This window comes from Equus asinus, chromosome 8, assembly GCF_041296235.1.
Source record: "Equus asinus isolate D_3611 breed Donkey chromosome 8, EquAss-T2T_v2, whole genome shotgun sequence".
Taxonomy (NCBI): domain Eukaryota; kingdom Metazoa; phylum Chordata; class Mammalia; order Perissodactyla; family Equidae; genus Equus; species Equus asinus.
The window spans coordinates 23,737,939-23,752,264 of NC_091797.1; the positions used below are offsets into that span (position 1 = coordinate 23,737,939).

Below are 14,326 nucleotides of genomic sequence, written 5' to 3' on the forward strand. Positions count from 1 at the left end.
AGTTAGCTAACCTTAGAAGTTTTAATTGTTTTAATTTGCAGACATGATAGTACATTTCATTTTTTTTTCATACTCAAATAGCAAACAGTTTGGGTATAAAATTCTGGAGTCATAATGTTCTTTATACATCATCCCTCTGTCTCTTGGCATTTTTTACTCAGAGAACAAATCTGGAGTCCTGCTCATTTCATTTCCTTTGAAGGAATCTTTTTTTTTCCCCCTCTGTGTTTAGCAGCATAAGTCTTTCTATTTAAATTAAAATTTTTCACCTGGAAACTTCCTAGTCTTGGTTTCACTTTGTGAATCTTTCCTTGCCCATGTCAAACTCTCTCAACCTCCAATTTCAGATTTCTTTTCAGATCTGTAGTGTTTTTTTTAAAAAAAAATACATTTTTATCCTCATGTATGGTCCACTGTTCCATGTTATAACTCAAGAACATCTCTTATTTGTAGATAATTTGTAGGCTGGATTTCTATGACTTGTCCTCCAATATATTTCCGAGCTCTTTTAAATTTCTTTATTCATTTTACATTTGGGAGTATTTCTGAAGTGAATCTTCTCTGTTATTAATTAGATTTTTCCCACCATCAAACCTGCCTTTTATGGCTTCTACCATGGATCCTACTGGATTTTTTCATCTTTCATCACTGTCCTGTACTATATCATCCTGTTTCCTTGTTTTAAATCTAAGTCTATGCTTGTTTAATGGCTGCCATGTCCTCTCAAATCGTCTCTGGGGTTTCCTTCACTTCTGTGAGCTCCCAGGCCACCTCTGTGACAGGATGCTGAGGCAAATGCGGGGTGTGGGCCATCCTGATGATGAAGAGGAGGTCAGCCTCAAGTCAGAAAAGTCCAAGAGAAAGAGAGTAAGGGTGAGAAGGGACAGCATGTAGAAAGAACATGTGTATTAGCTACTTAGCTACAGTGCTGAGCACTTTCCATAGGGACCTCATTTAGTCCTCACAAAAACCCTAAATGTGAGGTGTTTTATTATCCCAACCTATCCCTGCGTGTGCCTGGCACTCTCACCCACACCCAACTGGACGGGAATGGAGAGTGGGCCTTGGGAGAGCCAGGGGGCCCTCTCTTCCCCTAATAATATTAACACCTTACTTCTGTTTACACAAAAGCAGTATTTTCACTAAAATTTTGTGAGCTAGTTTAAAAAGGCAATTGTCATTATCCCCAGAGAAGAGGAAACTAGGGTTCGGAGAAGCTTAATTGAGACTTGAGCCCCGTCTCCGGATTCCTGTGTTGTCTTTGACGTCTGAAGCCAAGGCAACGGGCAATGAAAGCAGAGTGTGAGACGCAGCACCTCCCAGTAATGGCATCATATCCTGTTATGCAACTTTCTGGAGCCTCAAGGTTAGAGTGTCGCCTTATAGCTGCCCCAGGAGCCACGGTGTTGGCGTTGGAGTTGGAGCTGATGCACAGGAAGAATGAGGAAGGCCAAGCTCTGGGGGCTGCTTGGGATGCTCTTTGTCTCAGGTAAGGCGAGGAAGAGGTGTGAGCAGGCGACGCCTCTGCGCAGGACCTCGGGGGGTCCCACCATAAGAAAGGTTCCTTTTTTCTTTTGAAGCTCCAGGGGATATGGCCACCCAAGAGAGAGCCAACCGTAGTTATGCCAGCCTGGGTTTCTCTACCCAAACTTAGCAGAATCAGGAGTTCTCCGGATACAGGGCCTGAGAACAGAATTAAAAGGGGTGCCTCAGGGAAACAGTATGTCTCTGCGTTTTGATGTTGTCAGAGACACGCAAAAACCTAGATGGGAAAATGATGGAGTAAATCTAAACTTGACATGATCCCAAATAATTTTATTTGAGTTTGAAGTTTTTTTTGTATCTGCCATCATGGTACTTTCGATGTTGATAGTCTATTAAACCCGAAAGACGATTCATTCCACAAATACTTCCCAGGGGCCTCTGATGGGCCTCAGCTATTGCTGAGGACAGAGAAGGGAGCAGAAGAGGCCTGGTGCGCAATTTCACGGCGACTGTGATCCCAGGTTTCCGTTGTCTGCCGGTGTTGGAGGGCGCTGTTGCTCAGACTTGGCAGAGCTGGTCCATCTCCAGGCCTTGCTTTCTCTCCTCTTATGGCACAGCTCACATCTTCACTAAAAATGGAAGCATTTGGGGCTTTCATTGCTCCTCCTCCTGATTCTGATGAATACATTGGGAAATTAACCAGAGAAAGGGAAAATACCAACAGTGAGTTAAAAGAAAGGTTTGCCTTGGAAAAACATGGAAGATCACAGGCAGAGGTTGTTTTCTAGGGAAGCCACTGCTTTGAGCAAGGTCACAGACATCACCTTGCGGAGTCTGCACACAAATGCTGTTTTGGGTCTCCTTGGAGCTGGGGTGATCATCGAGACAGGCAGGTAGGAGTGTGGTTGTCATGGACCAGTGCATGTCCTTGTGTTTTGTTCATGTTTTTCCAAAGGAGAAGTGGGAGAAGATGGAGGTTGAAGGTTGTGTAGATATGTGAGGGAAAACCAGCAGTATATATTTCATTGTGTCCCGTGGGGGTGGGCTACGGTGTAATCTAAAAGCTCCCTCTAGCTCCTGTATCCCAGGGAACCGAGTCACCAGCACCTAGGCACACTTGGGCTGGGACTGCTGTAATCCCAAGCAGACGGCTTCCTTGGGCCACATAGCTCAGAGCTTTAGAGCTGACTCTGGACTCAGACTAACTGGTTTTGAATCCTGACTCCACCACTTTCTACTGTGAGACCCTGGACAAATCACTTAATAGCCTCTGGGTTATTAAATAATGTATTTGTGACTCAATGTCCTTCTCTCTAAAATAGGATTAATAGCAGTGTCAACCTTATAAATTATGAAGATTAAATGAGACAGTATTTTAAATGCTTAGCAATAAGAAGTATTTGTTATTCTTTATTATTAACATATTATAAGGAATTCCTTTCTTGCAATGGAGCAAGAAATGGCGCACAGATAGCATTTCAGCACTGATTTCTTACTGTCTCCTTTCACAAGAGACAGGCAAGTTTGTAAGCAATCTCAGTCTCTTGTAACTCCTACTGCGTTAGTCCGTTTGGGCTGCAGTAACAAAGCACCACAGACGAGAGGGCTTATAAACAACAGAAATTTATTCCTCACCGTTCTGGAGGCTAGAGGTTTCAAGATCAAGGTGCCAATATGGTTTGGTTCTGGTGAAGGCCCTCTCCTGGGTAGCGGACTGCCAACTTCTCACCGTGTCCCTGTGTGATGGAAGGGGCAATGGAGCTCTCCAGAGCCTCTTTACAAAGTCACTAATTCCATTCTCGAGGGTGGAGCCCTCATGAGCTAATCATCTCTCAAAGGCCCCACCTCCTAATACCATCACCTTGGGGGTTAGGATTTCAACATATTAACTTTGGGGGGACAAAAACATTCTGACCATAGCACCCACCTTGCCCAGGGAGTTGGCCAATATTTATCTATAACGTTAATTTAAGAGCTTAGGGCGTTGGCGGCTCACCATCGAGGCCCTAACCTCTTTAACATTACAGAAGGTGGAGAGTGGAGCCCGTGTGTCGTTCTCAGAGCCCAGCACAGTGCCTGGCACAGAGTAGGTCTCAGCCACAGTTTGAAGAATGACTTAATGAATGAGTGAACCAAATGTGGTTTAAAACAGCCCTCAGCCTCTCCTCACCTGTCTCTTGGACAGGCATTCCCGACCACTGTTCACAGGAATTGCCAGGAAGCTTGTTTTCGAGCTTTCCTTAGAAATTGAAGTTTGATCCCAGAAGAATTGGCCTTCAAACCCGGTGTCACTTTCAAAATCCTCAGGAGTCCCTGAGTTGTGTCTTCCCAAGGTCAGGTTGAGGTAGGCTGGGCCTGCTGGAGCTCTTGGCCCATCCTGGGGTGGAATGCAGGTGGGTTGTGATAACAGCCCAGGTGTTCCACCAAAGGGGCAGCTGTTGGCATTTTTCAATGGGCACTCATGGAGCTACCGCCCAAGGAATTAAAGCACGTGTGTGCAGTGGCAGTATTGATAACAGCAGCAGTCATTGTAGGTGGTGGTAGCCTGGCCCTCAGTTTAACCCAGCATTACTATCCAGCCTGTTCTTTGGTGTTCCATGGAGGCAGGTATCCTGGGCCTGAGAGGATAAACTGCAGTCCCTGAGTAAAGTTATAGAGCCCTGCTGTGTCCGGCTGAAACACAGCCCTGGATCTTCTTCTCGCTTCCACTCTACTTGGCCCTCCCACCAGCAAGGCTCCCTTGGACCAGACCAGAAGATCATTTCCAATTCTAGGTGGTTAAACTGGTTCAACCTCCAAGTGTGTGATTGAAACTCTTGTCTCTGAACTCTGCCCTAGGGTTCTCAGCCTCAGCACTATTGGCATTTTGGGTGGGATAATTCTTTGTTGCGGGGGTCTGTGCACCGTAGGATGTTTAGCAGCATCCCTGGCCTCTACCCATTAGACGCCAGTAGCACCCACCCTACTCCCAATTATAACAATTGAAAACGTCTCCAGGCATTGAGCAATGTCCTCAGGGGGCAGGGGGAGACATAATCGACCCCCGGTGGAGAACCACTGCTGTGACTCCTCGACATCCTGTAATACTTAGAACTCTTTTGGATGCAAGTGACATAAACTCAACTAAAGCAAAAATAAGAGGGGGGATTTCCTGGCTCAGGCAACTGGGAAGTACAAGGGGTGCTGGTCTGGAGCACAGCTGAGTCCTTGCCGGGGATAATGTTGTCAGGTCTTTCTCCGTCTCTCTGTCTCTGTCTCTTTCTCTCTTTGGCTCTTCTTGGCCTCATTCTCAGGCAGACTATTTCCACATAGCGGAAATATAGCAACTGAAGATTCACATCCCACTGACCTATCAACAGTAGGAAAAAAGAACATTTTTCTTAATAGCTACAGCAGCCTCAGAGAGGATTCTGACTGGCCCAGCCCCAGTCATGTGCCCATTTCTAAATCAATCAGCGTGGCCAGGGCTATGGGGTTCGTGTGTCCCTTCTTGAGAATGTGAGCAGCCCCAACAGTACAGCCACACAGGATGGATCCCCTAAAAAGAGATGCTCTGCTATCCAAGGAAGGGAGAGAGGAGGACCAGACAGTCAGATATCAATGTGCACCAGGTCCCCAAGATGGCTTCCTCACTGCTTTTCCAATGGTCTCTGGAACCGACCTCTTTCCCGTGACTTAGATGAAGTTCCTCTAGCTATTGAGAGAAGTCACTTTCTGCTACTATCATGTCTTCACAGCCACTCTTCACCCTGTCCGTCCTTCTCTATAACCTTTCCCTCCCATCGTGTCCCCATCTTGCATGGTCTTAGCATGCGTCCCAAGTTCTGTCACCAACCAGGCAATTTCTTCCTTTCAAAAACCATCACTTATAAAAGTTGATTTGCATGAACCATACACAGCCTAGCTCTTGTAGTAAGAAAAAAAAAAAACGATTCACAGTGAAAAGACCTGGGATCTAGTGCTGTCTTGCTCCGAAAGTTGCATCTTCTCTGGAGGCCTTAAGGATCTCATCTGAAAAACGGGTGATTGAACAAAAAAAGAGAGATGGCTCTTCTCTCTTTTTTTCCAAAGAGAGGAAAGCTATTCCTCACACAGCCAACCTCTGATTCCCTGCTTACAGAACTCCAAGCTGCAGCTGGACAAGCTGAGGAAAAGAAAATCCTAACAGAGGGGGAGACCCTGAACTATCACTGTGTCTACACCCGGAAGCACTCCCAAAGCCAGAAGGCTTGGCAGAGGGTGATGGATGGAGGGAAAGCCGAGACGCTGGCATTCACAGAGAAGACTTCAAAGAACAGTCAAGAGCTGGGGGGCAGGTACTTCCTAGAAGATAATACCACTCAGGGCGCAGTTCACGTCCGAATGACCAATGTTCAAGTGAGTGACTCTGGACTGTATCGGTGTGTGATCTACCCAATTCTCAGCAACCCTGAAGTCCTCGAGTCTCTCCGCCTGGTGGTGACCAAGGGTGAGTGACCTGGGGGTGGGGCGTAGAGGGTGGGGAGAGCCAGGTGAGGTGGGAGTAGGGGGCAGCAGTGGTTGCACCAGCGGAGTTGTGGCTCAGGATTTCTAGCATCATATCTTTCTCTCAGAAGCTGCTCATCTCTCAGTTGAGGTCCTTGAGAGGCATTTGTCCCCACAGTAAGAAGGGGCTTCTGTTATGGGATTCCTCTTGGGTAACAGAGCCTATTTTGGGGTGCTCTTGTAGGAAGTGGGGTATAGTGAAAGGTGAGTGGTAGACTTGGGATAATTTAGTCTCGTTCTTTGGGTCTCCACATAGAAGTCCTTTCCTCAGGAAGCCTCTGGTCCACTCTCCCCCTTTCAAGGATGCACTCTGTGGCCTTCCTGTGGGCTTCCAAGGCAGATCTTCGCAGCCCTTACTGTGGGCATGACCACCTGGATATCTTCTTTCAAATGCAGACTCTGATTCAATAGGTCTAAGGCGGGACCTAGATTCTGCATTTCTGATCCGCCCGCAGTGGATGCTGCTGCTGCTGGTCCGTGGTTCCCACTTTGGAGACCAAGGCTCCACAGCTCATTTCGTGTCCCCTCTCACAGATAACACTGTCTCACTGGGTAGTAGTGGCCGGTTTACTTACCCGCCTCCCCTCTGCATTTCTGAGCACATTGAGGGAAGGGCTTGTGTCCTGCTCAGCTCTGTATCCCCAGCAACTGACGTAGTGCCTGGCACCTAGTGGGCCCTCAGTAGGTGCTGACTGCATGAATTAAGGAAGGCAGAGGAGAGAGAGGCAGGTCCAAGTTCCTAGCACCTGGAGAATTCTAAGCATAAGACAAGGTAAATATATATTAATAAAAGATAACTTGTAAAGAAATACGCCAAAAGTACAGGCGAGCGCAAGGCAGAGAGGATGGTGTAAGGTAGAGTAATGAGGGAATTATTCTAGAAGAGAGTGAGGGCATACAGACTGGTGAAGAATAGCAGGCAAGTGCATTTCCAATGACACCAATAGCCTGAAAATTCCTTTCTTCTTCCTTCTTTCCCTGCCTCCCTCCGTCCCCCGATTCCTCCCTCCTTCCCTCTCTCCCTCTCTTCCTTCTTTCCTTTTTCCTGTTTCCGACCCAGGCTGACCCCACACTGTTTCTTTAATCTTAGCAAAAGAAAATCTCTCCGCATCGACGGCCATGTTCATTTCCCTCCTCAGCTCCGTGTACCCCACCACCTCTCCATTCACCCATCCGCCCAATGTGCCTTTTTGCAGGCCCTTCAGCTAGCACTTCCCGGGACAAGAATCCTCCCCGGGACAAGGCTCAGACACCCACCTTTCCTCCTGCCACAAAGGCCCCGGTGACCCAACCCCCACCCAAATCAACTGCCGGTGTCTCCCGCCCTGGACTTGAAGTCAACCCCACAAATGTGACAGACGTCACCAGGTATGGTTTCCAGCTCTGGGACCCTGGTCCACGTGCTGAGAGGAGGATGAGTGGAGTGAGGGATCGGGGAGGGTGAAGGGCAGGGGCAGGCTTAAGTCCCTTCAGTCTGGTGGAGCTCCCCAGGGGAGGAAGGAGGTGGTGCCAGAGTGAGGAGGAGGCTCCTGGTAAGGTTGCCACTACCCCCGGTTCCCTGCTGTATTTCCTTGCACGTCAGAGGGTGAGGAGAGGGAAATGCCCCCTTTGCTGAATTCCAATGGACCTCAGCCAACCCAGGGGCCTAATAGTGTAGTGGAAAAAGCACTCTGAGTGAGGGACCCTGGAGTCTCATGCCAGTCACACTGACTGGCTGTGTGACTTTGGGCGAGTCAGGAACCCTCTCTGGCTTCAGTTTCCTTGTCTATACTGTAGGGAACTGGAAAATCAGAGCTGGAAGCAATGATCTAGCCCAACAGCTCTCAGCAGCTGCTGCAGAGGGCAATTAGCTGGAGGGTTTGCTTTCGCTTCATTTGGTTTATTTCTAATCCTGATGCGTGTGCCCTGCTGCAGACCAGCAGGCTCAGAATTCCTGGAGTTGGGGCCAGTCTCAGCATTTTTACAAGATCTTCAGGAGATTTTTTAATGTGCAGACAAAGCTAAGAACCACTACCTTTGCACGCACACCTCTTTACAGGTGATTTATCTTAGAATGTGTCCATCATTAAATATTGCGTTAACAGAGAAAGAAATATTCTTCCGTATTCCCCCTAATCTCACGAGTCTTTTTTCTCCATATTTTCTTTGTCTTTATTCATATTTATATGTATTTTAACATAGTAATAATTCTAATTATAAACATTTTCATTATTTTTCCATGCTAACACTATTCTTCAATGTTGCGACCTAGTCGTCATAATTGTAATTTCAATGCATGCACACTCTTCTATCAGTGGAAAAGCCATCACTGACGGAATCATTTGTCTCTTTCTAGACATGGAGATTGTTTTCATTTTTTATACTATTGGTGACTCTGAGATGAACATACTCCTGCAGATGTCTTTTTCTTCTTTTAAATCAATTATTCAAAAGAAATGCCCATGAGAGAATTTGAACATTCACATTGCTCTGTATGCATATTGCCAAACGGCCTTCCAAAGATTGGAAGCGGTTTGCAGTGCGATCCACAAGGCAGCAGTGTCACCATCGAGGGTGTAGTATTTTAAAAATATTCCTGCCCAAATAGATGTGAACCGGTGCCCACTTCTGTTTCTCTATTGCTGTGGACCATGAGCTCCGTGCAGCTGGAGGCAGTGCCTTTTTTCCCCGTGTTGTTTCGCTGGCATCAGCCTAAGCCGGAGTGCCTGGTGTGTAGCGGGGGCTCATTAAACCTTGTGGGCTCAATAAAATAAATGAGCTAGTGAGAGTCAAAGTTCTTCTTTTTTCACTGCTTTTATTTTCCAGCATGCAAACTGACAGCACATAACCTTTGCCCACGTTCCTCCTAGAGGCTGCCCCCCTTTCATCTATTAACTTTATCTGTTAACTAATAGGAACTATGCCATGGTCAGAGTCTAGTCAGGAAAGCAGAAGCCACTGAGCCATTTGAACAAGAGATCATTTGACACAGAGAGCTGTTTGCGCAGGTGATGGAAGAGCTGAGACCCCAATCTGGGGATGGATGGTGAGAGAACTCAGAGGAAGCCGCTGTCACCCTGTTTCAGGGTGGCATCCTCAGAAGGGGGATGTCTGACGCAAATGTTTTCGGAAGTGATCCCAGACAAAACCATTAGGGAAGTGGGACAGGGGAGGGAAGGAAACCAAGCAAACAGTGTCAAAACCAAGCCAAGCACCACAGGAGGAACTTTGGCTCAGTCCTGCAGGGGTTGGGGAGTTGGGATGGAGTTCTGGGAACCCACGGGTCACACTTGGAGTTGTCTGTATTCAGGCCAGGAACTGGAACATGGCCACTGCCCACACTGCGGATGGTGCCCCTGCAACCACCATGGGCCAGAGAGGCACTGGCTTGCCGGCTCCTGCCCGTGCCAGCGGAGGCTGAACTTGACCAGGCTGCAGACACCTAGTCCTGGGGAAGCCTGACAGAGCTGGAGGCCGGGGGTGGATTTCAGTGCTAACGGCCACCTGCCGCTTTCTACCCCCGTTGTGTCCTTTGTTCCTTACCTGGTTTGGACCTGCACACTTAAGTTTTGTGTAGGCAAACGTGTTAACTTTAAAATTATTGCTTTGCTTTGTTCTTTACTTGTGCTTGATTCTATTTCCTGTGACTTTGCTTTTTTCTTTTTTTCATTTTATTTAAATCTTTAGTCCATCTTCGGGAGAGGGGTTACTTTGCTGTATGGTATAAAATGTAGAAAAGATGACTTTTCTTCATATGACTATCCAGGTACCATAAGACTATTTACTAAACAGTCCTTGCCGATTTCCTCAGGTGTTAAATTCCTAGTAACATTAGCTCTAGCTCTGAACTTCTGTATGTTTCATTGCCACCCATTCCTCTTTTTGTCACTGTGCCGGATGCAGATTAGCTCTGCTGTTGTCTATTCCGTATCTACCGAGTCTGGACAGGCCAAGCTTCCTCACTCTCTTCTGTCCCTTTCTCATGATCCCTACTGCCCTTTACCCAGGACTTTCAGAATCATTTGGCTAAAATCTATAAAAATTAATGATGGGATTTTGATGAGAATTAGATTCCTCTCAGTTTATAGGTGTGGAAACTGAGGCGGAAGAGGTGAGATGACTCTCCCTGCTGAACAGGTTTCCCGGCTCCAGGACTCTGTACTTGTGACCCTGCTCATCACCGTGGAGAAAGAGGAATGCCATCAACCTACCCTTTCTCCCAAAGCCTCTTCTGGACATGGACCCTCTGCTCTCAACTAAATATATTTCTTTTTTTTTTTTTTTAAAGATTTTATTTTTTCCTTTTTCTCCCCAAAGCCTCCCGGTACATAGTTGTATATTCTTCGTTGTGGGTCCTTCTAGTTGTGGCATGTGGGACACTGCCTCAGCGTGGTCTGATGAGCAGTGCCATGTCCACGCCCAGGATTCGAACCAACGAAACACTGGGCCGCCTGCAGCGGAGCGCGCGAACTTAACAACTCAGCCACGGGGCCAGCCCCTCAACTAAATATATTTCTAATCAGTAGTTTCAGGCAATGGGGCAAACTAAAATGCCCAGGGCCAGTCAGCATGGGGAAGGTGCTGGAAGGAGCTAAGCAGATAAGATAAGGGGCACGAAGGAATTTTGTGGAGTAAAACTCAATGTGAGGGAGCCCCATTGCCAGGGGCACCAACATGTCTCCTCTCTCCCACAGGATCTCTGTGTTCAGCATTGTCATTCCTGTGGCGTGCGCACTTGTGACTAAGAGCCTGGTCCTTACTGTCCTGTTTGCTGTCACACAGAAGTCATTTGGATCCTAGGCCCATGGACCCATGAGGATGACCTCTGATCTCCATCTACATCCATCTGGCAGTTGTGCTGGAAGAAGAATGTGAGGGGGACGGGAAGGAAGGGGCAGCGACATGAGTTGGATCCATTACAAAGGTTATTTCTGAGGCTCAGGATCTCGCCTTCCCAGTTCTGCTGACTCCCCTCATTTCACTGATGACCGTGGGGTGTGCTTTGCCCCCTTAAAAGAGCAGACACAGCCCCAAACATGCCTTGACCCTCCATCCCACCAACAGCTTAGGGTTTGCATTGAATAAACACAGAGTCCAATGCTTTTCACTGTCACTGTCTTGTGGGGGTTGTGAGGCACAGAGGGCACAGCTGCCAAGTCTGTCCTGGTCCTTGGCCTGGACCATAAGATTTTGGCCTGACCTGGACAGATCTCCCATTCCAGAACCATCCTGCTCTCTCGGCCACTGGGATCTTCCTTCCCTATAGAATCAGATGCTTAGGTTTCTCCCTTCATCTGTGGCCCTTTCCAACACTCCCAGAAAAGGGTAGGGAAAACCATGGAACAAGGAGAAGACATGACACCACGGTGAGAATTCCATATTTGGGAAAGAGAAACCAAGTTAACTATAATGCTGTATCCTGGGAAAATACTGGGAGGATGACACAGGATCCAAAGGATGGGATGGATAGAGAATATCATTTGTCTATTGTGTGCATTATCAGGGGTGCATTTATCACTGGATCTTCAGAACAACCCCATGAAGGCAGAGAAATATGTGACTAGAATGAGGCCACACGAGTGGTAAGTCACTGTTTACTGGCAGGAACAAAATCTAAAGAGTTCCTTTACTGAAGACTAAGCACCTCAAAGATATAGAGAATAGAATAACCAGGAGTTCTGCCTATGAAGCTTCTAAATGCCTCTTTCCTTGTATTACACAAGGGGCAGGGATGGTGGGGTGACAAGATCTCACCATTTAGGCTTCTGGAGGTGTCCCCTATGTGCACTCCTCATTCCCCACTCTGCCTTCCTCCTCTCTCGGTCTGCCCCATAACTCCCCTTTAGCTCCCATACTCACCCATGAAATAGGTATGTAGGCCTACCTGTGTCTTGCAAAGTCCAACAGATTTAAATCAGGACTTTCCAATTTCCTATCTTTTCAGGCTCTAGAGGTGCGGCCTCATTGGCAGGGAAAAGATGATGCGTCCTTCCATTCTAATTCAGCAATGGCCAAGGCCAATTTCATCCTGAATTCCCCAAGAGCAAACATACCTTACCACACATAATCCAACTCATGTTAGAAAAACATGTTCCTACAATCAGCATGACTTTCCCCCACTCCTATAAAAAAGGTACCCGAGTATAAGGCACCGTCCGCCCCACCCTGAGCCCACTGCCATCACACAAGGACTTCCTCATCAGCCCGAGAACTGCTCCGTCTGAACCCTCCAGGAAAATAGCACTGACCCCAGGGAGATCATCTCTGATCCTCCCATTCTGAATCCGTTACAAGATGTGTGAAGGGAATTCATGTCTTCCTGGGACTCTGGTGAGCAGGGCTGATGCAGAAGCTCTTCATCTCAGCGCAGCCATTTTCCTGCCTAAGAAGCTCGGAGGCAGGGACTGCATGGCACACAGTGCTGGCTTTTGAGGTTGCTAATCTGAGACCTGCATTTCAGCAATTCCAGTGTTGCCCCCATTTGCGAAGTTGACAGAAAGGCCAGGGCAAGGGAGGGACTGTCGTTAAATGCCATCCGGGAGGGGCAGGATGCTGTAGGGCAGTGTTCCTCACACTGTAGTCCTTAGACCACTGCATCAGACTCCTCTGGAGCATTGCTTAAAATTCAGATTCCTGGGGCCCCTCCAGACCTACTGAGTCACAGTCGGCGGCTCTCTCAGTGCTTCTCAAGCTTCTTTGGAAGATAGGGTTCCAAGAAGTCAGCATGCTCCTTACCAAACAGCACCAAACATTCATATGTTCGTCCTGAGGTCACCAACTGCATGGTTTAGTGTGCTTGTGTGCTTAATTTAATTATAGATGAAGCAGTATTTAAGTCCAACATATTAAATAAACTTGCCTGAGAAATTATATCCACTCAGTTGGAAGACACGTTGCTGTGCTGGATGCTCTCCTGTTTGCACCTGCAGGCCCGCTTTCCACCCTTTTCCTCCCTGCTCTGAGCCTGGGAACCTGACCAGTGTGGGCTAAATGAACAGAATGCCTTGCCCACCAGCTTCTGGTTGGGTTTAGCCAGTGGGCAGCATGAAAGGAGCACAGAGGATGGGACGAGAATGACGTCAGGGCTATTATCCCTCTGTGGAGTGGCATGAATGGCTTCATTCCTTGGAGCCCCTTCAAGCTCCTCACCAAACAGCTACCATCTCCCAGTTTGGACCCCTGCTCCATCCTGTTGCCCCTTTAGGCCTAGAGGTGGTGATGGCTCACCACTGTCACCAGCCTCAGGGCACTGCAGCATTCCTTCTGGTTTCCCCAAATTCTACCCATACTTTCAGTAAACGTTTCTCAATTACCCGGTTTCAGTGAGCCACCCGTTTCTTGCTGAGACCTTGACTGATACAATAGTGCTGTGTGGTTAATTATATAGGCCTTGGCATTAAACAACACCTCGGTTTGAATCCCAGCTCTGCGATATCCTTGAAATACGTCTGATCTTGAGTGACTCAGTTAATCTCTCTGGGCCTCAGCCGGGAGATCGTCCTCATTGCCTCAAAGTGCATAATAACCAATGCCGGTCATGATTCTGATGTCAACAATGGGATCCAGTTCTGGCTGTCTTAAACAGCCAAGGAATTTAGAAGGATATCAGCAGCTTGTAGAGTCAATGAGAAGGCTGGAGGACCAGGTTTAGAAACCAGCAGAAACCAAGAGAAAATGGACAGCAGAGGCCACAGCAAAGGTTACAGCATGAGATAGTCTAGTGATGTTGCTGTTGATGGCACTTCCCCTGCGCACTTGAAGCCACCAAGAACTTGCCATGATGCTGTTCCTGGACTCCCAATGCTTAAATTACCTCTGTGTAAGTCGTCTCCAACTGGCCCTGCCTCTTGTATCACACCCTTAAGATGCAGAATCCCGGGCCAAATCATGCATTTGGTCAAGCTTAGGTCAGGTCACATGCCTGTACCATAGGAACCAGGGAGAAGGGGCAGGAGAAATGTCTGCCTCCATACTCCACAGAAGGGGGGAGAGAGCTCTGCATCCTAGTGAGACCCGCACACTGGAGTATGTCCCCCAAAGGGAATAGGCGTTGGGTGCTGGAGAGTCAAAAGATGACAAATATTCATTACACAACCTCCCAAAGCTGATAGAATTAAATGAGAGAACCCGAGTGAAGCACCTGGCACATAGTAGGACTTCAATCTGTGATGGTTACTCCCAGTACTGTTGTAATTGTGGGCTCCATGCCTGTGCCTAGACTGGGAGCTCAGGGGAGCACACACCTCCTATGCAGGCAGAGTACCTGAGAAATGCCTCAGGGCCCATCTGACCTCATTCAGAGCTTTTACAGACATCATCTGTTTAGATCACTTGCCTC

General features: G+C 47.8%; 1 protein-coding gene across 1 annotated transcript; it reads left to right on the plus strand.

Annotated features, from left to right (window-relative positions):
• Nucleotides 1-790: 790 nt before the first annotated feature.
• TREM1 (triggering receptor expressed on myeloid cells 1) lies at nucleotides 791-13,403 on the plus strand. Its single transcript, XM_014830972.3, has 4 exons — nucleotides 791-1,489; nucleotides 5,606-5,953; nucleotides 7,206-7,377; nucleotides 10,683-13,403. The coding sequence occupies exons 1-4, from the start codon at nucleotides 1,441-1,443 to the stop codon at nucleotides 10,786-10,788; spliced, it is 675 nt and encodes a 224-aa protein (XP_014686458.1). The 5' UTR covers nucleotides 791-1,440; the 3' UTR covers nucleotides 10,789-13,403.
• The last annotated feature ends 923 nt before the right edge of the window (nucleotides 13,404-14,326 follow it).